The 23100-nt window shown below is 43.1% G+C and overlaps 1 protein-coding gene across 1 annotated transcript; it reads left to right on the forward strand.

Annotated features, from left to right (window-relative positions):
* The first annotated feature begins 1986 nt into the window (after positions 1-1986).
* Positions 1987-5656, forward strand: LOC117372845 (E3 ubiquitin-protein ligase TRIM21-like). Its single transcript, XM_033968720.2, has 2 exons — positions 1987-2084; positions 3629-5656. The coding sequence occupies exon 2, from the start codon at positions 3658-3660 to the stop codon at positions 5107-5109; it is 1452 nt and encodes a 483-aa protein (XP_033824611.1). The 5' UTR covers positions 1987-2084; positions 3629-3657; the 3' UTR covers positions 5110-5656.
* Positions 5657-23100: the final 17444 nt, after the last annotated feature.

Genomic DNA, 23100 nt, shown 5'->3' on the forward strand with positions numbered 1-23100 from the left:
TTGTTCAGCACCTGTCATCCGTCACCCTTCTCTCCTCCACCTTTCCTCTCCTCCGCACTCCTCAGATCAAGCCTGGAGTTGAGTCTTCAAAATGGCTCCTCCTCTCTTCCTCCTGCTTTCTCATCTCCTCTCTTCTTCCTCCTTCTCCTCTCTTCTTCCTCCTTCTCCTCTCCTGCTCCTCCCCCTCCCTGCTCCTCTCTTTCTACTCCACCTCTCCTCCTCTTTCCTCCATTTTTTCAGTTTGTTTGTGGAGTTTTATTCTCGTTTGGCACCTGTTTCTTTCATGGACAGACTGAGCAGCTCGACCCGCCCTCCAGATGTGCAGCGTGGAGCTAATTGTGCCTAACGAACATAAAGACGCAGACACTTAAGGCAGTTTAGACAAGATTTATATCAGAGAAAAAAAGAAACGGGGGGTGGCATGGGAAATATTTCTTAAAAATGTGAAATCCTGCTGAGGGCAGTCGGAAAATTGAAAACACATAATTTTTTGGAGCTGCCTGTGTCTGGTCCATTATTTCACATCTGGACACGTATGGTGCAGAGGAGGAGGGACAGATGATGTCTTCTTCTTCTCTTCTTCTCTCAGAGCACTATCACAACACAATCATCCCACTAATGAAACTATTGCACATCGCATCAGGATTGTGAAATTGTAGTGTACAGTTTTGTACCATGTTTTTGTATATTTATGGAGACTTGTCATGGGTGATGTAGGCTTGTGGGCGGAGCATTGCACAGAATCTTACAGCTAAACGTAAGAAGAGTTTGAAGAGGGTCACAGAGATTGCAGAATTACTGAAACATACATGGATGAAGTAATGTGTGTGTTGTTATTAAATGTTTTGTTTTATCTGGATGAAATCTAGCTCTTGTGCTAATCTATAATCTAGTATCTATAATGAGTCATAGCTGTCGTTCATTCAACCCTCTACAGCTCACATCTTGTAGAACAGAAAAATAATAAAGGTTCCCCACTTATAAAGAAATAGTCCCCATGATAGATATTGACCCCCATGAAATGATTGTTCCGTCTCTCACTCATTATGACAGGCCAAGATCATAGAAAATAATACAAAGTTTTAATCTTTATCATTTAACACAATAATTTCACATTTCTTCCTTCAAAGTCTGAACTCCAGGCCACATGTTTTTACTGACAAACTGTCAAGGACTGGACTCAAAACAGCACATTTATGAAATGAAAGGATCACTTTTAAACTAAATCTGAAAATGGACTTGTTCATTAAGATGTTTCCAAATTTTTGAGGCTGTGACCCCTAAAATAATGATGCAGCCAACCTAAGAAAATTACAGCCAGTAATAATTTCAACTGGAAACTGGTGTAAAATCAGGTCTAATATTGTCCATTTGAACAGTTGATTGTTCTAATGGACCTGATTTCACCAGATGACACTGTTTTAAATTTTAAAATGGATAAAATTGTGTCATCATTTTAAAGTGATATCTAGAAATGATCTTGTAACCTCCAGCGTGGGCCTTGTGACCCCCCAGGATCCTGACCCTTACTTTGACAACAACTGCACTAAACATACATGGATGCAAATGAACCAAGTATCCTGACCCTCAGGCCGGACTGTTTATGTTTGACATGAGTGTTTTCTCTCTCTCTGTGTCCTTATTTTAAAAAGTTCACAGTGTGATGTGCATTCTATACTGCTGACAGGCACTGGTGGATTATTTTGTACTATTTACATATACAATACTATCATACAAATAACATTTGTTTTCTTTTTTTATAGACAGCTGAAAAAAGTAAGTTCTGATCCCAAATCTGCTGCAGCTCTAAACTTGGTCTAACCCAGGACCTGGGTTAGACCAAGTTCAGAACTGGGTGCCGGGTCTAAACTTGGTCTAGCCCAGGTCTAATTGTGGACTACAGCTGCCTGTGGGCTATGCTGTGACTACATTTCCCAGAGAGGCGTGACCTGAACTGAAATCTGAACCAGGAAGTGCTCGGGGGCCAGGTCACGTGACACACTTACACTTTCACTGCAGCAGGAAGAGCAGAGCAGCAGAATCTGTGTGGATTTAAGCATTAAACACGACTTTGAGCAAATCTGGTGAGTACTTGCTACAGGATAAAGTGTGACTGTTAGCTTAGAGCTAAAGGACTGTCCCTAATACTATTCTAATGTAATAACTACTAAAGAGAGGATAGTCCTGCTTTTTGCTGCACATGTGTTTAAACAGTGTTCTGACAGTAAACCTTTTTCACTATGGTTTATGTAAAAAGCGATGAGCAAAAGAAATCACCACTTTATTATAATTACTATAGTAAACTTAGTATAGTTCAGCCACAGTGGTTATTTTGACATAAAACAAATGTGCACATGGTCTGACACGTCACTCTAGCTGCCAACCACCTACTTTCCTCCACCTTGAAACTGATTTATTGATTTATATCAGTTATTAGGTCCGAGCGCCACAAGCTGGTGAAGGGGACGTAAAGCTGTGCCAATGTGTGCATGATTTGAGAGTGAAGCGCTCCCCCTCGTGCAAACACTCACCCAAGACACAAATCAAGTCATACACATCCAGTGCTCTCAAATAACTAGTGCACAAATCAAATACAGTATTACAGTAGTAAGTGGACGAAGCCCAGATGAAGTGCACATAACATGAGCACTCAACACTCACTAATGTGCAGCCTGAGTCATGTCAGTCATGTCCATTAAATATAATGCAAACATGTCACATTATTATTGTAAACAGATAAAAAGGGAAGGTCACCAGGAACCCTCACTGGGGACTAAACATGTTTGTCTATAGAGGAATTTTCATTAGTTTCCATGGTGACACACACACATTAGCAAACACTGCCACAAAGGTTTTAACATAGTCTGAAAACTCAAGAAAAACTAAAATGGATTTAAACAGCCTGTGATCAACACGAGGATTCATGGTTTTATTTTTCTACAAAAAGCTGACAGTGAACGGAAAACTGTGACTGCGATTCTATGTGTGAGAGATTTATTTAACAGCACAAATCATTTTCATCTTTTGTAATTCCATCTAATTCAGTTATTTTTGGTCAGACTGTGTTAAAACACAATCCAAATTTTGTAAAAAAGCCTTAGACAAAGCAGAGCCTCCAGTTAGCCTCACACAGAAATAATCACAAACTGGATGTACTCGCTCATGCATTTCTATTGGCCTCCGTGTGCACATGTTAATGAGGCTTTAGTCCAACGTGCTGATAGATGAAGGACACCGCAGCCTCAGTATGACACGGAGGAGCAGCGACTCTACCCCGAGCTCCTCTTGGGCAATGGTGGTTATTGTGGTAGGAGAGTTTTTGTGAGATAAGATCCGATTGGCTCCAAATCTTTAAGAAAATTATTCATAACTAAACCTGGAATTCCACTACACTTTATCTGAAAGCCCACAGCCCCACATGAGCACAGCCAGCATAAATGAACCAATGTCCTCCAGAATCTCAGTCAGGTCTTTCGTCAAGAAGCAGAAACATTGTCCACCCAAACCTGTCTACAAACAGCACATTGTTCCCAAGGCTCGTCAGTGCTGTGGTTAATATCTGCTCACTGTCTAAACTTGTGTTTGAGTCTTGTATCTGCAGTTCCTAAAGCTGAAGTTTATGTTTCAGGTTCTTGAGGGCCTCTGCAGCTCCAGATCATGCCTCCACAGAAGAGGAAACGTGAGCCAGGTCCCAGCTCAGAACAGGCCAAACCTGGAGACGTGTCATGTGACTTCTGCTCTGAGCCTAAGCTGAAGGCCCACAAGTCCTGCCTGGTGTGTCTGTCCTCCTTCTGTGAGACCCACCTCCAGCCTCATCTCACAGTCTCTGGGCTGAAAGGACACCAGCTGATGGAGCCGGTGGAAAACCTTGAAGACAGAATGTGTCGCACACACCAGCGCCCCCTGGAGCTCTTCTGTGGCACTGATCAGAGCTGTGTCTGTACCACATGTGTCCTTTTAGAGCACAAGAACCATGAGTTCTTGTCTCTTGAGGAGGCCTGTGAGCGCAGGAGGTCCTCTCTGCTGCAGACTCAGGCTCAGAGCCAAATCATGGTGGAGCAGAGGAGGCAGAAGATCCAGGAGATCCAGAGCCTCCTGGAGCTGAGTGAAACAGAGACAGACAGAGAGAGGTCTGTGGGGCTGCAGGCCTTCACTGCTCTCATGCAGTGTGTTCAGAGGCGTCTGGACCTCTTCTTAGAGGAGCTCCAGGAGAAGCAGAGCCGGAGCCACAGACAAGCCCAGGATCTGCTGCAGCGGCTGGAGAAGGAGATCTGTGATCTGGAGCAAAGCAGCACTGATTCTGAATGTCTCTCACACTCTCATGACCCCCTCCACTTTCTACAGCGCTGCACTGCACTCACTGAGCTTAAGGAGTGGAACAGTGTTAGCTTTAAACCGGAGATGTGTGAGGGCAGTGCGGCCCGGGCTCTGTCTGAGCTGGACAAAAGTCTCTCTGAGGAATTTAAAGTTCAGTTTGAGGCGGAGCTCAGGAGAGTGCAGCAGTGTGCGGTGGAGGTCACTCTGGACCCTGACACGGCACACCCTAAACTGGTTTTGTCCGAGGACTTAAAGCGGGTTCATCACAGTGACCAGAAGAGGGCGCTCCCGGAGAGTGGGCGGAGGTTCTCTCAGTGCTGCTGTGTACTGGGGCGGCAGAAGTTCTCCTCAGGCAGATTCTACTTTGAGGTCCAGGTGGAGGGGAAGAGTGAGTGGGATCTGGGCGTGGTCAGGGAGTCCATCAACACTCAGGGAAAGATTGCGCTGAAGCCAAAGAACGGCCAGTGGGTGGTGTGGCTGAGGAGCGGGGGGCAGTACAGAGCTCTGGCCGGACGTCCCGTTGTCCTGTCTCCGCGACAACCTCCTCGAAAAGTGGGCATGTTCGTGGACTACGGAGGGGGGGTGGTCTCCTTCTATGACGCAGATTCGGCGGATTTCCTGTACTCCTTCACTGACTGCAGCTTTGAGGAGAGCCTGCTGCCCTTCTTCAGCCCCTGCAACAATGACAGGGGCAGAAACTCCGCCCCCCTGATCCTGACTCCCATCTGTAAGCCTGAGTTAGTCAAACCTGAGCCAGAGGAGCAGTGCACCAAACCTGATCAGACGGACTAGAAATGACAAATATTGGCCTAAACCTGTTGCTTTGCTTTGAGCTTTGTCGTTTCACTCAAGGCGATACTGAGAACATTGATCGTAAATTAAACTAAATGTATTTTTAAAGGTGGTAATATGATGGAGTGGTACACAGGGGAAAAAACTATTTGTAAATGAGCAACGCAAAATAGAGCGCTCTCTCTCTCTGGAGGAAATAAACAGAGTCTTATTTTAACCGCGCCATTTCTTCTCTTCTTTGCATCAGTGAATGTGGTGTTTTAAATTTAAATGTCACTTCGAATCATCAAAGCTCTGCCCGATGCCCTTGGAAAGTCTATTTCACAGCTACGGATTGGACAATAAACAATGTCGTTTATTGTGATAAAAAGCGTTGACAATAATCGTTCGTGGGACATTTTATATAAAGGCCAACAAAGATAATCGCCAGAATGTGCAGAAAAAAACGACTTGTCCACAGGGGAGTCGACAGGGAGGGGGGGCAAAGGGGTCTGTTGTCCCGGGCCCAGAATTAGACCCTCTTACTATTAATTTGTATTACGGGGGGGCATGTGAGGCTTATTACCCCGGGCCTCCAAATTTTCAGTTGACAGCCCTGCTCATTCATGATATTCTCTGTTAAAGTTATAATTATTCATATCCATAACAACTTTAGTCATATCGTGATATAATCGCTAATCGGAATTATTTTGTCCACGATAAATGTCACACAAAGTTAAAATATCGTCCCAGTCCTAGTCACAGCAACAGTTAATGTAGAAGGGGAAATCTCACGGTTAACTCCAGAGAGGGGGAGAACTTAGTTACATTTACCTGAGTAACTTTTGAAAGAAATTGCACTTTTCAGAGTACCTTTCCAGCAGCATACTTTCACGCCTACTTCAGTAACATTTTTATTGAAGTAACACTACTCTTACTTAAGTTTTTTGGTTGTTCTTCCCTCTGTGAGTGAGTCTAAAGTGACTTGACCTTTACGTCGACAATATGAAATGATCGGAACATTTGTGTTTCTTGCAGCTCTTTCAGGTGATTTAGTTTCTCTTTGTTGTGTCCTCACTGTTGCTTTAAGTGACTCTGAATACTTTTTACACTTGTTAGTTTCTTGGACTACTACTTCATACTTGTACTTCATAATTATTACACACTATTCTGTAAAGTACTATACTGACACACTGTACATGTAGAGAAAAGATATATTTAGTAACTGTAATATTTCATTTATAATTTATATTTTGTGATATATTAGTAATTAAATACAGTAATAATTGAAATCACAGTTTTAAATTTGATCATTTGCACAGACCTAACTGTACTTCAGTGTCGTATTCGACAAGGCTGCCATCTTTCAAACTTATACAAAATAAAACCGTATATATTCTGAAAGTTTATGCATTTTGGCTGAAGAAAGATGTAAGTATTAGAAGTTTGTTATTTTTACTTTTGATCATCACTCACTCTAACTATATCCACATGAGCTCTTATCAGGTTAAAATAAATTAAATATGAAACTGAACCTCCCAAAGTGAATATTTTGCATAAAAGCCTGAAAAGTGAACTGTCCGACACTTTCAAACGTGCTCCATGTTTTTACAGTTTAAGCCAGAGTCTCTTCAGCGATCGAGGTGAAACACTGGACATGTTGGCAATAGAAAGACATCAGGAGTTTAATGAGAGAAGACAGAGGAGAGAGGAGAGAGAAAGAGAGGGGGAGGGAGGGAAAAGGAGGGAGAGAGAGACGAGAGAGGGCAGAGCAGGTAGAGCTAAGGGTCGTCCTGATGTAGAGAGGTTTGTGTCTGAGACAAATGAAAAGAGACACAAGAGGAGAGTGGAGGAGATAAGCGGATAAACAGATGAAGGCTGATCGAATGATACATCCGAGAGAGAGAGGGAGAACGAGGGAGAGATGGATGGAGAGTGGGAAGGACGGACGGCGAGAGGAGGAGGGAAAGAGAGGGAAGGAGGAAGAGAGAGAGGAGGGAGCGAGAGAGGAGGAGGGAGCGAGAAGGAAGGAAGGAGGGAGAGAGAGGAGAAGGGAGGGTGAGGGAATGAGGGAGAGATGGATGGAGAGTGGAAAGGGGGAGAAAGGGATGGAGAGTGGGAAGAAGGGAGAGAGAGGGAACAAGGGAGAGATGGATGGAGAGTGGGAAGGAGAGCGGGAAGGAAAGAGGAGAAGGGTCAGAGAGGGAATGAGGGAGATATGGATGGAGAGTGGAAAGGAGGGAGAGCGGTAAGTAGGGAGAGAGAGAGGAGGAGGGAGAGAGAGGGAATGAGGGAGAGATGGATGGAGAGTGGGAAGGAGGGAGAGAGGAGGGAGAGAGCGGGAAGGGTAGTCGAAAGGAGAAAAGAGGGCGGGGCTTGAGGGTGGTGGAGATAGGGATAGATGGACAAAGGTTGACTGAGCGATAGATCAGACAGGGACGTGGAGGTCGAGGGGGAGGTGGGGCAAAATTCTAGCTAAATTAGCTTTTTAATTGTCAGATTGGAGATTTGTTGACCTGGTTTATGGTTAATATCTCTGTCATTTCTGTGTCTATTCACATCAGACAAAAACTGGCACAGACTTGAACGTCTTCTCCGTCAGAATAAATCAACAACAGTGAAATGATCTTTTCACAGTAGCTTCAGAAAGTGGTGCCATTATTCAACCCCAAGATGTGATTGTTGTCAAGTGAAATGACTTTAAGATGAGACATTTGTAGAGCCAATCCAAAACAAATTATGATAAGGTTCAACATATTTCTTTGAAAACCAGTGAATCTCCTGTAGAGTTACACAGACCCTATACCCTCCAGCTGAAATTATGACATAACCATAGATTTTCTCACCAAATTGGGCCGATCTAAACAGGTGGAGCTGACTTCATTGCCGTGAGCTTGTAGAATTATTCAAGAAACGTTCCTGTAATATTTAAATAGTTTTGCACCATAATTTTCCCTGATCCAGCTTTGTAATTCTTAACTAAAATTAATAACTTTAAGCAATTCCCCATCTGTTTTCGAGTGCCTGCAGTCTGTTGAAGTAAACCCCAAACACTGAGTTGTAGTTCATCTGCTGACTCGGTTCCATCTGGAGAGCGCAGGTGCAGATCCCGTCTTTATTTCATTTAAAACTCATATTGATGTGATCGCATTAGTATTAGCGTTAGCCTGGCACACGAGGCTTTTTGGCTGCTACGAGTCCTTCTGCGAAAAAAAACAACTACGAAATTTGTCACATTTAAACAGGAGTAATACTACGTTTTCCACATCGCAGCTCAGGAAATACTGCATAGTTTGCTAAAAGAAATGATTATTTTTTCAGCGTTTGCCCATTTTTTTTTAGCTTTATTAGAAATTACCTAGCAACCATGTAGTACACTGGGCCAAAACTCCTCTAATGTACACGGAAATGGATATTTGACAAATGCAAATGTAAGAACACACATTTATTTTGCTGGATTGATGTTTAAAGTATCAGAAAATGTTACGTATTTTAGTGCAAACCTTTGGATAGAAGCCTTCGTAGAGTGATGTCCTCAATATTCTTATAATTTCAGAACTCTTTACAGTCTACTTCTTTACTGGTGTGAAACTATAATATATAACAGGCAGAGATGCGCAGATACCGATATCGACTATCAGTACTCGTCAATGTGCTGCCAATACCACCATAACTGCACAGCTCCCCTCTCAACTGTCAATACAATGTGATTTTCAACATTAAATCATTGCACTTTTTTTTTTTTAATTTGGCCTTATATCTGTGTAATCCCTCAATGTCCAGTAGGTTCATAGTGGTCCATGGGTATATACTAGTTTATGTTTCTTATACTTGTTCTGATGCAGCTCAAGATCATTCTAAAGATATTCAGGAAAGGTTCTGTGAATGTGACTCTATATCTAGTTTCGCTGCTAGTTTCTGTATCAATTAGTATCTTTTTTCCAGTACTTTTGACAACCCCAGTCAGCACTACCTTAGCTGGAAGATTTGACCTATTGCACTTGTTTTGTTTGATGGGGGAACCCGGCGTGTCCTTCTTGCTCTCACAATCAGAGCAGAGGCCCGTCTCATCTTCAGAACACTGCTCCAGATCCAGACAGTTTACAGCTGCACAGTGCACCGTTCTGCAGTGGATCCCGGGCCGCTGTGAGGCGTGAAACAACACAATGCTAGAAGAGTTTACAATGTAAAACTAGGGCTTTGGAGGAGGAGAGGAGCAAAAAAACAGCTCTGCAGGGAGAGATAGGAAGAGGAGGAGAGTGGAGAGAGAGGGAGACAGAGAGAAGAAGGCACAACAGTAAAACAGCAACAGCCGTGTAAAATCAGGGTTTGGAACAAGCTCAGAGTCTGTAGGGAGAGATACTCAGGAGAGAGGAAGAGAGGGAGGGAGAGAGGCGGAAGGAAAGTGAGGAAAGGAGGGAGAGAGAGACGGGAAGGGAAAGAGGAGACCAAAAAGAAAAGATGAGCGGAATGAAACAAACATCTCTCCTTTACTATGATTTAAATTAAGATGGTGAGAGTGGGAGGGCATCTGACACACAGAGCCACAGGAGGATGGGAGGGCATCTGACACATGAGGATATAAGAGGATGGGAGGGCATCTGGCTTTAACATGAGACTGTCAGTAGCACTTTATCTGATCAGGGACTGAAAGTTCAGAGCTGCCACTGAACCACATGAGAAAGAAATGGACAAAGATAAAATACAGAAGGATGAAGTGAGAGAAGACAAGGGGAGGATGAGAGAGAAGGAGGAGAGGAGATGGAGAGGGGGATAAGACAGGGAGGAGCAGAGGAGAGAAATAAGAAGAACAGTGAGAAGTGGAGAGGTGGAGGAGAGTAAGGAGAGAAAAAGAGCGGGAGTGGAGAGGTGAGAGAAGGGGAAAAGAGAAGAGGATGGGAGGATGAGGGGAAAGGAGGGAGAGAGAGTAAGATTTATTTTTTCCTCAAACTCAATGAATCAGTTTTATGCTTGTTATGATTCAGACGGTGGCTCATTTACTGGAGTTATTGTCGTTAAAATCAAAATGAGAAAATAGAAAATCCCAAAACCACAGCACAAGTTCAACAGGGAACTCAAACTTTAAACAAACTCAAAAACAGACCTGGAGTTGTTTGAGTCACACTTTATTATCAGTCTGGTTTAGTCACATCACATGCTCTGTTCCACCTTGTGATGTCATGAAGTGGTAGTTTTCAAGTTAACAACTCATTTTACCTTTAGTTTATCAGAGATTGACAATTCCAGGGCTGAAATTATCCAAATGATTCTAGTGAAGGTGTGTGGAGTTTAAAAACACAGCGGAGCACTTCCTGTATTACCACATGATGACATCACAAAGTGGAACAGAGTGTTTTCTGTTTGAGAGAACTTGTGTGAATGAAACAAAACACAACTCCAGGTCTGTTTGTGATGAGGAAACAACATTATAACAGATTAAAAAAATAGCGTAATATGGAAGTTTAATGTAGAAAATCACATTCTATGGTCTAAAATAGCAGCGTTTGTTTGTTTTTTTTATCGTCATGGTGGTATTTGTGTTGAGTATCGAGGCTAGTCCTTAGTACTGAAATCGAGTTTGAGCTACTCACCAAAGAATACTCACATGGCCTAAACATTGATTCAAATGTGAAATACTACATTTAGAATTCTGTAAATGAATCAACAAAAATGATACGAAATCTTAATCAGACTTGTTTTGTTGTACTCGTGTTTCCTTTAAAGTGTTTTACCTCATTTAATACAACTCTCCTCTGCATCTTCTGCTGCTCTGACCCTCTCTTTTCCATCTTCTTCTCCATCTGACCCTCTCCTCAGATGTTCTTGTGTGTCCACTTCTCTTTCTCTCTAACACTGTCTCTGTCTTCATACATTTCTTGTGCCTGAACTGGACGACATGATGGTGAGTTTCTTCCAGACTTTCTTCTGTATTTTCATTGAATCTGCATCTCCCATTTAGTCTCAAATAAACCGTGATACACATTGTGCCGTCTCTTGAGGAGGAGCCATTTCTTAGGGGTTCACTCAAAAGGAAAAGCCTCTTCAATCAGCAGGACAAGTTACAAAAATGTGATTAAACACTTTTATAACCAGTGAGAACAACAGAACAAATCGACTTAATATATCGAATCACCTGCTTTTGTAATTGACTTTAAAACTGTAAAGAGACTCTATGGACACCCTGTACTTTAGGCTGAGGTTAGGACACGCACCACATGTTGGGAATCACTCATCTAAGTCCATCAATAACACTGAACACTCCTCTTTCTCTCCCTCTCTCCCCCTCTCCCTTCCCTCTTTTCCATGAATTTTAATTGGAATATAATAAATGTAAGTCCCTTCCTCTCTTTCTCTCTCCTCCGTTCTTCTCTTTCTGCTTCCTAGACCATCTCTCCGTCTCTCCTCCACTCCTCCTCTCTCGGGCACTCTCTTTCTCTCTCCCTCTCTTCTCCCTCTCCTCGTTCTCTCCTCCCCTTACATGAATTTGACATGTAATAAATGTATCTCTCCCTCCGTCGCTCTCTCTCTCGTTGCAGAGGAAGTTTTTTAATATTTCATCAGTCCGTCTCTGTGGCACCCGCTCCCCGCAGGATTATCCCTCCCTCTAATCCCTCTCTTTCTCTCTCTCTCTCTGGCTCTTTTCACCTTCTTTCTCTCTATTTCTAATGAGCCCCACACCGAACACACAGCGGTCTCTCACCTCACTGTGTCTGAGTCAAACGTCAAATCCCACCATGACTCCTCTGCATCCTCTGCTCTGTCTGACCCTCTCCTCCTCATCCTCTGTTCCATCTGACCCTCTCCTCCTCATCCTCTGTTCCATCTGACCCTCTCCTCTGCATCCTTTCCATCCTCTTCTCCATCTGAGCACCTCCTCTGCTCAGTCTGACCCTCTCCTTTCCATCCTCTGCTCCATCTGACCCTCTCATCCTCTTCTCCATCTGACCCTCTCATCCTCTTCTCCATCTGACCCTCTTCTCCTCACCCTCTGCTTGATCTGACCCCCTCCTCTGCATCTTTTCCATCCTCTGCTCCATCTGACCCTCTCCTCTTCATCCTTTCCATCCTCTTCTTCATCTGACCACCTCCTCTGTTCTATCTGACCTCTCCTCTGCATCCTCTGCCCCATCTGACCCTCTCATCCTCTTCTCCATCTGACCCTCTCCATCCTCTTCTCCATCTGACCCTCTCCATTCTCTTCTCCATCTGACACTCTCCTTTCCATCCTCTGCTCCATCTGACCCTCTCCTCTCCATCCTCTGCTCCATCTGACCCTCTCCTCTTCATCCTTTCCATCCTCTTCTTCATTTGACCACCTCCTCTGTTCTATCTGACCTCTCCTCTGCATCCTCTGCCCCATCTGACCCTCTCATCCTCTTCTCCATCTGACCATCTCCTCCTCATCCTCTGCTCCATCTGACCCTCTCCATCCTCTTCTCCATCTGACCCTCTCCTCTCCATCCTCTGCTCAGTCTGACCCTCTCCTCCTCATCCTCTTCTCCATCTGACCACCTCCTCTGCTCAGTCTGACCCTCTCTTCTGCATCAAACTGAAATGCACTGACTTCCATAACTTTTAAACACAATATACTATCAATACTTCTTTCAGTGCCAGTCCATCATTATTTTTAGCTCCTTCTGTCTGAAAAGTGCCACCGTCTTTAAAAGTTGTTAATGAGTTTGAATAAAGTTGGACCAAAAGTTGGACTAAAGTTAGCCTGTGTGAAAACTAGATAAGGCTTCGTACCCGCTGCTTTCACAAAGGTCACGAATGATTTGATTTAACTGTAAAATTACAGCTGTCAAGTCTCACAACGAGCAGACACTTGTCTTGCAGTACAATGTTCAGTCTGTTTTATTCAGGTGAAAAAAGGTCAAGAATACATTTAAATATCGTGTGTTCATCGTAAGTCTGTGGTTAGATTCCTGTAACTGATGCACCCAAAGTAATGTTGTGTCAATGGGCAAGACACCACCCACCATGTTCCATTTTTTGTCACAATCATGTATAATATCCTGCTGTCGGCATAAAAATCACTGTTGGAGTGGGTCAGATCTACTGGTTTACAAGCTGACGGTTCAATTCCAGCTCCCACAGATGAATGCTGCTGTTGTGTCCTTGAGCAAGACACTTAACCCACCTCACTCCCAGTGTCTCTGCACATTGGTGTATGAATGTGTGTGTGTGAATGAGTGAGCGGTTCGTTGATGTAAAGTGCTTTGAGTGGCTTGAAGATGGTGGAAATGTGAGTGTGAATAAAACAAATAAATATATTAAAAGTTCATATTGTGAAAATCCAAAGAAGAATCCAAAATCTAACCACCGTGAAAGCTTTAGGTCCCTGTCACATTTCACATAAACACATTATGACATGAACTGCAGCACAGAACAGAGTTGGATGTGCCTTAATGCCATTTTAACATGCTTCTCACCAAATGTGGCCAGCAGAGGGCGGTACACACTAATTCAAGCATTCGTCAAAAATGTGAAATTTGACAAATTATGGAATACTGGGACAATACGACTTTACCAATACAACCCCCTGCCCTCGCTCTCTGTGCTAAGTCACGTTCCCTTCAGAGAGACATCAGCATGCATCCTGCTAATGAAACTACTGCAAAACGCATCAGGTTTGTGAAGTTGTAGTGTATTGTTTTGCATCCTGCTTTTACATATTTATAGGAAATTGATGTGGGTTTGTGGGTCTTGGACAGAATCATACTGAAAACTGAAGGGTGTGAATAGTACCTGGGAGAGATCGCTACTCAAATGATCATGGATGACATATAAAAGCTCTTCAGACATGTTTTTGATGAGTGTAAAACCAGAGTTTGTCAGGACCCGAGCAGCAGCATTCTGGATGTACTGCAGGACCCTAACCCAACATTATAACATGGCAGAAAGCTCCCAAAAGTCCATTGTGCATAATACCCCCTCTTTAATTAGATCTGTGAACAAAGAATTATCAGGACGTGACTTTGCTCTTATGAAAAGAAGTGTCCAAGGAGCCTGTGCCTCATCTCAGACTGACACAGTTTAGCTTGGCCTGGATGAGTGAGAGAAATGTCAGAGATCCAGTTCTATTTTTATGTCTGCAGGGACAGAATCTACCAGAACTAAAGCAGGATTAAAGCAGGACTATACAAGGACTAAACCAGGACTAAACCAGGACTATACAAGGACTATACAAGGACTAAACCAGGACTAAAGCAGGACTGAAGCAGGACTAAACCAAGACTAAACCAGGATTAAACTGGGACTAAACCAAGACTAAAGCAGGACTAAACAAGGACTAAACCAGGTCAAAACAGGGACTAAATCAGAACTGAACCGGGTCTAAAGGACCTTTAATAAATACTGATCATTACAGAACAAAACAAGCCACAAGAGCATGTCAGGTGTTTGATTTTCAGATCTCAGAGAAGCTCCTTACCTGTAGTCCAACAAGAGGCAAGAGCAGGAATATCTCGTCCAATCAGCTTTCAGCGTTTTCTGTTACTTCTGGAGTACAGTCCCAAATATTCTCTCAACTCCGCCTTAAATACTGCAGAGTCCACCTTAAAACACAAAAGATTTGGAAGATTTAAGTTTATTTCATTTTAAAACAATTATCAGACACCAACATGTCATTTGTAGTGATCGATTTTTTAAAAAGATTCGAGACTCCACTTAGTCTGTTGTGTTTTACGAAGCCTATTGAAAACACCTGATGCCCTCCCAGAATCATAAGGAAACCCAAAACATACAGAGTAGTTCAAATCCTCCAGCTAGAGACACTGAAGGATGGGTCAAATGCATAATAAAAAATATATATTGGTGAAGTGTTTTTGGCAACAATACTATCACAACAATAGTGTGTTCTACTGAGAAGGTCGAAAAGTGTTCCAGCAGAGTAAAAATCATAAACTGTATATATAAATGTACATAGCAAACGGGCTAGCTGCCGTGTTCACAATAGGAAGTGAGCATGGGCACGGAGTGGTTCCTTCACGCTCTGGTTGCCATAGACTTCTGTTGAAAAACCGTCACTCAACAGAAGTCTTTGTCACTGGTGCGGTCATGGCTTGTCATTCTGCTCTTAACGTGTTCATTTTAACCTGTTCTGCATGATCTTGGTGTTTTTTTATTTCACAAGTTTGCCCGTAAAGTAAGTAATATGAACTTGCCATTGTGCACTCAGGGTTCCATATATCGGCCCCGATTGCAGTTTAGCCGCTATAACTGCTAGCCTCACCTGAATATTACACTCACTTTAGACCGTTTATGCCTCAAAAGCAAACTTTACCTTCATAAATGTGTCTCCCATCTCCATAAACATGAAAAAATGAAAAACCTGATGTCTTTATTTATCACACGGGCCACAGTGGCTCTGGTCAGACTGACACAGCTCTCGCTCCACCTAATGTTTTTGACATTTTACTTGAATTACTCTCCATTTTCATCCACTCTCTCCATCTCTACTCTCTTCCTCCCTCCTTTTCTCTCTCTCTTTGTTGCTCTCTTCTCCTCCCATCTCTTTTCTATCTCTCGCTCCTCCATCTCACCTCCCCTTCTCCATCTACCTGTCGCTCTTTCCCTCCTACTTGCCCTCCGTTTCTATCGCTCTCTAAGTCCCCTCCTCCATTCTTCATCCTTCTGTCTTTTTCTCCCACGCTCTGTGTCTCTCTGTCTTTCTCTACCTCTGTCCTCTTCTTTCCTTTCTCCCTCTCTTCCTTTCTCTCCTCTTCTCTCTCTTGTATAACCTTTAGTCCCTCTGTTTCTGATAAAACTCTTTATATTTAGTGATGGGGTTTGACATTTCAGACCCACATCTGCTCTTCTCCTCTGCTCTGTTCACTATTTAAAACTTAACTTAAGCTTTATGAATATTTTTTTATATTTTATTGCTCTTTTTGAATAACATTACTGAGTCTGAAGATACTTTAAAGTGCACTATGTCATTTTTTACTGTACGGTCTGCCACCTGCTTGTCACCATAGAAATGTTTCTGTTTTACCTGGAATGTTCAACAGTATGGCATTAAACTTCATGGAGACGATAATATGACACCACCAGTCCAAGTTACAGGTCAAATCTGTGGAGAGGCAAGCCTGCTTACAGCAAAAATACAGGTTTTTCCAAGGTGTTTTTAGCAGCTGTATCTCAATAAATGTAAGACAGATGCTCAGTGCTTAAAGGTCCACTATTTATCTTGAAGGTTCCACAGTATGACATTAATCAGTCTTGCATTAATTCACTTACAGGTTTTATTGCCATTTCAATTGTAGTTGGTGACATCACAAAAGACTTAAACCTCCAGACCCTGTCCCTCCTCCCCTCTCACTCTCTTCTTTAGTCCTCCAGGTACTGCCCGGTTTAGCAGCTCCATTTGAAATGTGGCTGTAGGTGATGTATAGTCCCATTTTAAATGACCAATTAAATACAAGTATTTTTATGTTAAACCTCATGTATCATGTCCTCTGCTCTCTGCTGACAGACAGTAACAAACACACCTACTGTATTTATTCACTTCAAATACTTGTATTTTTGCCTAAGTCTATTTTTACCCTCTCCTCAGAGAAAGAGTGGCCTCATGTCACAACAAAGCACTTCAAACTCATTACAACTTCTTTGGATTTTTGTCAGAAGAAAGAATGTCAAAATGAAATGCCTGACAAATTGTGGCGGAGGTGAGTCTCTGAAAGTGTAGTGGAAAAAAGCGAATAAAGTTAAAATGATTGAAATTGACTGTCCTAATGTTAACTTACAATCAACATGCAATTTCTGCCATGGAACTATTACCTACGCTATTTTATGCTTTAACCATGTTCTAATGTGGTAAAATACTCTGCAGTGGAGCTTTGCCCTGTTCTAATGTAGTGTCCGCCTCACAGACATCTCTGGAGTTGTGTTTTATTTCATTCACACATTGAATTGAATTGAATTTTATTTGAGTATGTTCATAAATCATGTAGTACATGTCATTACACATGTTTCAATAATCCTGCAGATTGTCGCTGTGTCCCTCTGCACAGCTCATAAAACTCTGTTACATCTTGTGATGCCGTCAGGTGGTAATCCAGGAAGTTGCTGGAAACATGTCCCCTCTTGATGCCACAGTACTGAACCATTTCTGGCCCATCTTGGGTGGTACCCCAAGGGTCAATCCTGGGACCCCTTTTGTTCAATCTCTAGATACTGTCTTTAGGCCAGTGTGTGGATGCAAAACAACTTTCTCCTGCTAAACTCAGACAAGAATAAAGTCATCAGCTCACTTTGTCCCACAGAAACAAACAGAAAGTGTCAGCAGTCACCTCCAAACTCTCTCTAAAACGTTCAAATCAGGCTAGAAATGTAGGGGTAATAATGGACTCAGACTTGAACTTAACAGCCACAAATTTAAATATTAAATTAAAATCAAATTAATAACATCTACAACTTTTTACCATCTAAAAACATTGCAAAAAGGTATAAAGGTACACTGTCAAAACCAGACTTAGAGAGACTTATCCATGTGTTTGTCTCCAGTAGGCGAGACTACTGTAACAGCCTGCTCACCTCTGCAGTACATCCAAAACGCTGCTGCTCGGGTCCTGACTAGAACCTGGAAGTACAAGCATATAAAACCTTTGCTCAGGTCTCTGCACTGGCTCCTGTGGCTCAGAGAACAGACTATTGTGCATCCAGGTCCCCACAGGAAGTACAGTGATATGTGACCACCAACATCTGTGACAGTTCTGAGGATGGCTCACAGCTAACAGCCGAAACATGACAAGGTAAATACATTAATTTATAAGTTGCCTGATTAAAAAAAGTTAACTATTGTACTTGAAGATACCATGTTACAAAAGTAATACATCTCCGACATATTAGTGCCATATGAACCAGCTTGCGCTCCGAGGTTTTTATTCTGCACTCTTTTTAAGTAAATTTTTGTGATGATTAAATATGTTTTTATATGTTTGTGTTGTGATTTTAACGTCTTTCTTATTCTGTAAAGCACTTTGAATTACTTTGTGCATGAACTGTGCTCTACGAATAAACTTGCCTGGCTTCATACCAGTTTTCCAGACACATATACTTTAGGTTCTAACATGAAATGGGAGGATAAAGTGTCTGAGAAGAGGCACATGCAGAAGGTTTTGTTGTTGGACAGAGATTTCTTCTGTCTGAAACATCAAACATACTTTCTGTTCTGTTTATGGAATGCTCACAGACAGGTCCATTAGCCAGTGTCTCTGCTCTTTAAAAACATGACAAGAGTATCTTTATAATGGAATCCTCCTTAGCGCTAATATCAACTCAGATAGTCCCACAAGATATGCAGCATGCATTAAGTGAGCAGAGCCTGAGGAGCAGACAGGAGGAGCAGAGCCAGAGGAGCAGAGACAGAGGAGCAGACAAGAGGAGCAGAGACAGAGGAGCAGAGCCAGAGGAGCAGAGTCAGAGGAGCAGACAAGAGGAGCAGAGCCTGAGGAGCAGACAGGAGGAGAAGAGCCAGAGGAGCAGACAAGAGGAGCAGAGCCTGAGGAGCAGACAAGAGGAGCAGAGCCTGAGGAGCAGACAGGAGGAGCAGAGCCAGAGGAGCAGACGAGAGGAACAGAGTCAGAGCAGCAGAGCCAGAGGAGCAGAGCCTGAGGAGCAGAGACAGAGGAGCAGACAAGAGGAGCAGAGACAGAGGAGCAGAGCCAGAGGAGCAGAGTCAGAGGAGCAGACAAGAGGAGCAGAGCCTGAGGAGCAGACAGGAGGAGAAGAGCCAGAGGAGCAGACGAGAGGAACAGAGTCAGAGCAGCAGAGCCAGAGGAGCAGAGCCTGAGGAGCAGAGTCAGAGGAGAAGAGTCAGAGGAGCAGAGCCAGAGGAGCAGAGACAGAAGAGCAGAGTCAGAGGAGCAGACAAGAGGAGCAGAGACAGAGGAGCAGAGCCAGAGGAGCAGACAAGAGGAGCAGAGTCAGAGGAGCAGAGTCCAGAGGAGCAGAGCCAGAGGAGCAGAGCCAGAGCAGTTGTTAGTTCCTTCCTACAGGTCAAATGAAATATGTCCTTTGAGTAAATATGATTTGAATTCCCAATATTAATCCAGATTCCCGTCTCCAAATGTCTCACGCCCCGGAGAAAATATTGATCAGATTTTGTAAATGTCGATTTCAATTATTTTCCTGTTAATGACCAGGCCCCGTGCTCCTGGGTGCACAGCAGTTACACGTGTGGTATTTATCACATCGTGGGGAAAATGACATTACTCCTTCAGTATTAGATCAACAGCCTGGGTTAATGTTCAGATACTCTACTCTGGCACTGTGCAAAAAGTCAAATATTCAAACTTTAAAATGTGAAATACAAGAATTGAAGAGTAATATTTGAATAACAGGCTGAAGTACTGTGTTAGATAACTCCATGTAGCCATAACTGCCCTGTCACACATTCCAGTCGGTTGGTGTTTTGCTCTGAATGAAAATTAGAGCCAAGATCAAACCGTCAACCCTCTGATTTGTGGGCAAAAACTGTAACGACTGATCCACTTCCATCTCCAAGATCATTTCTGCAACAAGCTACAGTCAATCTATGGATAAATAATAAACATAACTCCTTCGAAACCTCTTCAAATCAGACTTCTATTTCCTTTTTCTATATATCCTCTGCACTTTTAAGTAGTTGGTGACATCACAAAATACTGCCTTTGTTTATTTCTGTCAACATTTCTGCCCTAACCTGAAAATAATTTTAAAAAACTGTAACGAAAACATCAGATGCCCTAACGTTCAGAAGAGCAACCGCAGGAACGAAGTGGTTTGAATCGACAGAAACAGGAAGTGGATGTCACATTGTTTGTGAAGAGAGATTTTCATATTCAGACTCATAAAGTTTAATCTCACACGGATCAATCAAACTGTCAACAGGAGATTATAATGAAAAGAAGCAAAACAAAACACATGGGGAGGAGAGGAAGAGCTGCGGGTTCGACAACGCGCTGCTCACGTGTCCTTGGGCAAGACACTGAAAAGACGCACTGCGCAACTTTTCTGGTGTAGAGTCTGCCATCTGCGTGTCTCCAAAAATACATTTCAAATTGCATTCTTAGCGTGCGCAGATCTGACCTGTAACTTAACCTAGAGACATCACCTGCTTGTTCTCATGGATCCATTTAATGCCCTACTGTGGAATATTCCAAGCAAAATTCATTTCTATCCCATGAATGTGTGTTTTAGTATCGATTCGTATCTGATTTTCGCTACTTTTGACAACCCTACTACGAAATGCAACGTCATTAACTTGTTATTTAAGTTAATTTAAGTATACAAAGTCCGTAATAAAACTTTACCAAACTTTCAAAAGTACATGATATATTTTGAGTTTTTGGGGGGAAGGTTGTTAATATTTAAAAATCTCCCGTGCAGATTCAGATCTGACTTTTAATGTGTGGATGTGAGTGGGCGAAAAGAGCGAAAGAGATGAAAAGGTTGTGGTCATTAGAGGAAAGAGAAAGAGGGAGGGTGAGAGAGGAAGAGAGAGGGATAGAGGGAGAGACAGTAAGGAGATAGAGAGGGAGATGGAGGTGTGAGAGCGTGCTGGGGGGGATACAGTAAATACAATGTTACCTCTTCGTCGTACGTTTGAATGACTACAACTGATAGACAACACATTTAACCATTTTAGCATGCTAACTATAGCGCTGACGCAAATTTGGCAGAGACATCCCTTGTTGCTGGGTTACATCACAGCATAATATTAAAACCAAACTTAGAGAGACTTATCCATGCGTTTGTCTCCAGTAGGTGATACTATTTTTGATTATTCATGTTTTGATCTGCTGTCTTTCTTATTCTCTAAAACACTTTGAATTACCTTGTGTACGAATTGTGCAGTACAAATAAACTTGCCTTGCCTAATATGTAATACAGATAGGGGCCAGTCAGGTCAAAGGTAAAAATCTTTCTTTTGGATATGTCAGAATTTAATCAATAGAAAATTGGTGTCGTGCCCCCTGTCTGGGAGTATGACATCATTATACTGTAGAATCTGAAGACCACCAAGTCTAAACATTCAAGATGGCAGACAAGACTGAGGGTTTAATCGCTGTTGCGTTCATTTCAAGAATATTTAAGTGTCTCTCGAATTAATTTATGTACTAAGATCATGTTTGTCTGTGGTTTGTCTCATAGGTTTACTGCATTAAACTTCCTTTCAGACTCTCCTCTTGAGATGCTATAAACCTCCAATCACATCTGTGGCTAGTCTATGGTTTAATCTCATTATTTACCTGGTCCAAATGTCCTCAAAGTGCTCCCTCTTTTAATAAAGTACCATCTCCAGTCTGCTCCAGTGTCTCCAGTTTGGGCCCATTTATGTGTTTGACTGAATTACAGGTTGTTTAAGTTGAACTCTCAGACAAAAGGGTTGGGACAGAGCCAAAAGACAGACGTTTGCCTTAAATTAGACAAGAGCGGAGCCAGAGGAGGAGAGGGTCAGACAAGGGAGAGGATGGAGAGGGTCAGAGGAGCAGAGGCTGCAGAGGAGGGGGTAAGAGGAACAGAGGATGCAGAGGAGAGGGTTAGAGGAACAGAGGAGAGGGTCAGAGAAGCAGAGGAGAGGGTCAGAGAAGGGAGAGGATGCAGAGGGGAGGGTCAGAGGAGCAGAGGATGCAGAGGAGACAGTCAGAGGAGCAAAGGATGCAGAGGAGCAGAAGAGAGAGTCAGAGGAGCAGAGGAGAGGGGCAAAGGAGCAGAGGATGCAAAGGAGGGGGTAAGAGGACCACAGGATGCAGAGGAGAGAGTCAGAGGAGCAGAGGATGCAGAGGAGACAGTCAGAGAAGCAGAAGAGGAAGAAGAGAGGGTTAGAGGAGCTGAGGAGAGAGTCAGAGGAGAGGAGGATGCAGAGGAGAGTGTCAGGTGAAGCAGATGCATTTTCATGAGCAATTAACACATCTTGAGTTTAAAATCAGAACACAGCGTGAGGTATTTCTAAGCAATTAAAAAAGTAAAATAATAAAATAAAAACGTTCTTTCTTATTCCATTAACATCGCAGGGAGTCGAGTCTGAGTCATGAATTCTGAAAAACCAAACTGGCAACAATAATAGTAATGATCTAAAGTCCAGAATGTGTGTCGTACTTGTGCCGGGTTCATTATTTAAAGTGTTGTCTCTGCTCCAGTCACATCAGTGCTTTGGTGAGGGGCGCCATGGCAACAGCTGCCCACGGCCACAGCGACCAGCAGGGGGCAGCGCTGTGGGGACACGAGGGCGTGAGGGTAAATACATACAAACAACATGAGGCCAGAGGGTATATGGAGAGACAGAGAGAGAGAGGAAGAGGAGAAAGAGAGGGGGGCAGAGGAAAAGAGAAAAAGAGAGTGAGAGGGGGGAGGAGGGAGAGAGAGACAGATAGAGGGACAGAGAAAGGGGAAGAAGAGGAAGAGATGAGAAGAAGGGAGGAGAGAGGGGGCAGGGGGAAAGAGAGAAAGAAAGAATGAGACGTGAAAGAGAGAAGAACAGAGAGAGAGAGAAGGAGGAGGGGGCAGAAAGTGAGAGAGGAGGAGGAGGAGGAGAGTGAGAAGATAGTGAGAGGAAGAGAGGAGAAATACAGAAGAAAGGATGAGGGAGAAAGATGAGAATAAAGTAAGAGAGGGGGACAGGGAGAAAGAGAGAGAAAAGAAAAAAAGGATGAGGCGTGAAGAGAGTGGGACAGAGGAGGAGGGAGAGAGAGACAGACAGAGAGACAGAGAGAGGGGAGGAGGAGGAAGAGGGAGAGAAAAGAAGAGGTTTTGCTGAGTAGAGTGGCATGGAGGGAAAAAGAGAGCAAGAGAAATAGGGAAAAAGAGGAAGGAGAGAAGGAAAAAGATCGGAAGAAATACAAAGAAGTGGAGAGAGAGAAGAGGAAGGAGAAAGTGGGTAGAAGAAAAGGAAGAGAGAAGAGAAATAGAGAGAGAAGGAGTCGAGGGGAGAGAAAGTGAAGAGAGTGGGAAGAACCAACAAACTTAATGCCAAAAACATGATGTAATGCAGTTCAGACCATAAACAAGTTTACTCCAGTGTTTGTA

The sequence above is a fragment of the Periophthalmus magnuspinnatus genome, chromosome 1, assembly GCF_009829125.3.
Source record: "Periophthalmus magnuspinnatus isolate fPerMag1 chromosome 1, fPerMag1.2.pri, whole genome shotgun sequence".
NCBI classification, from domain to species: domain Eukaryota; kingdom Metazoa; phylum Chordata; class Actinopteri; order Gobiiformes; family Gobiidae; genus Periophthalmus; species Periophthalmus magnuspinnatus.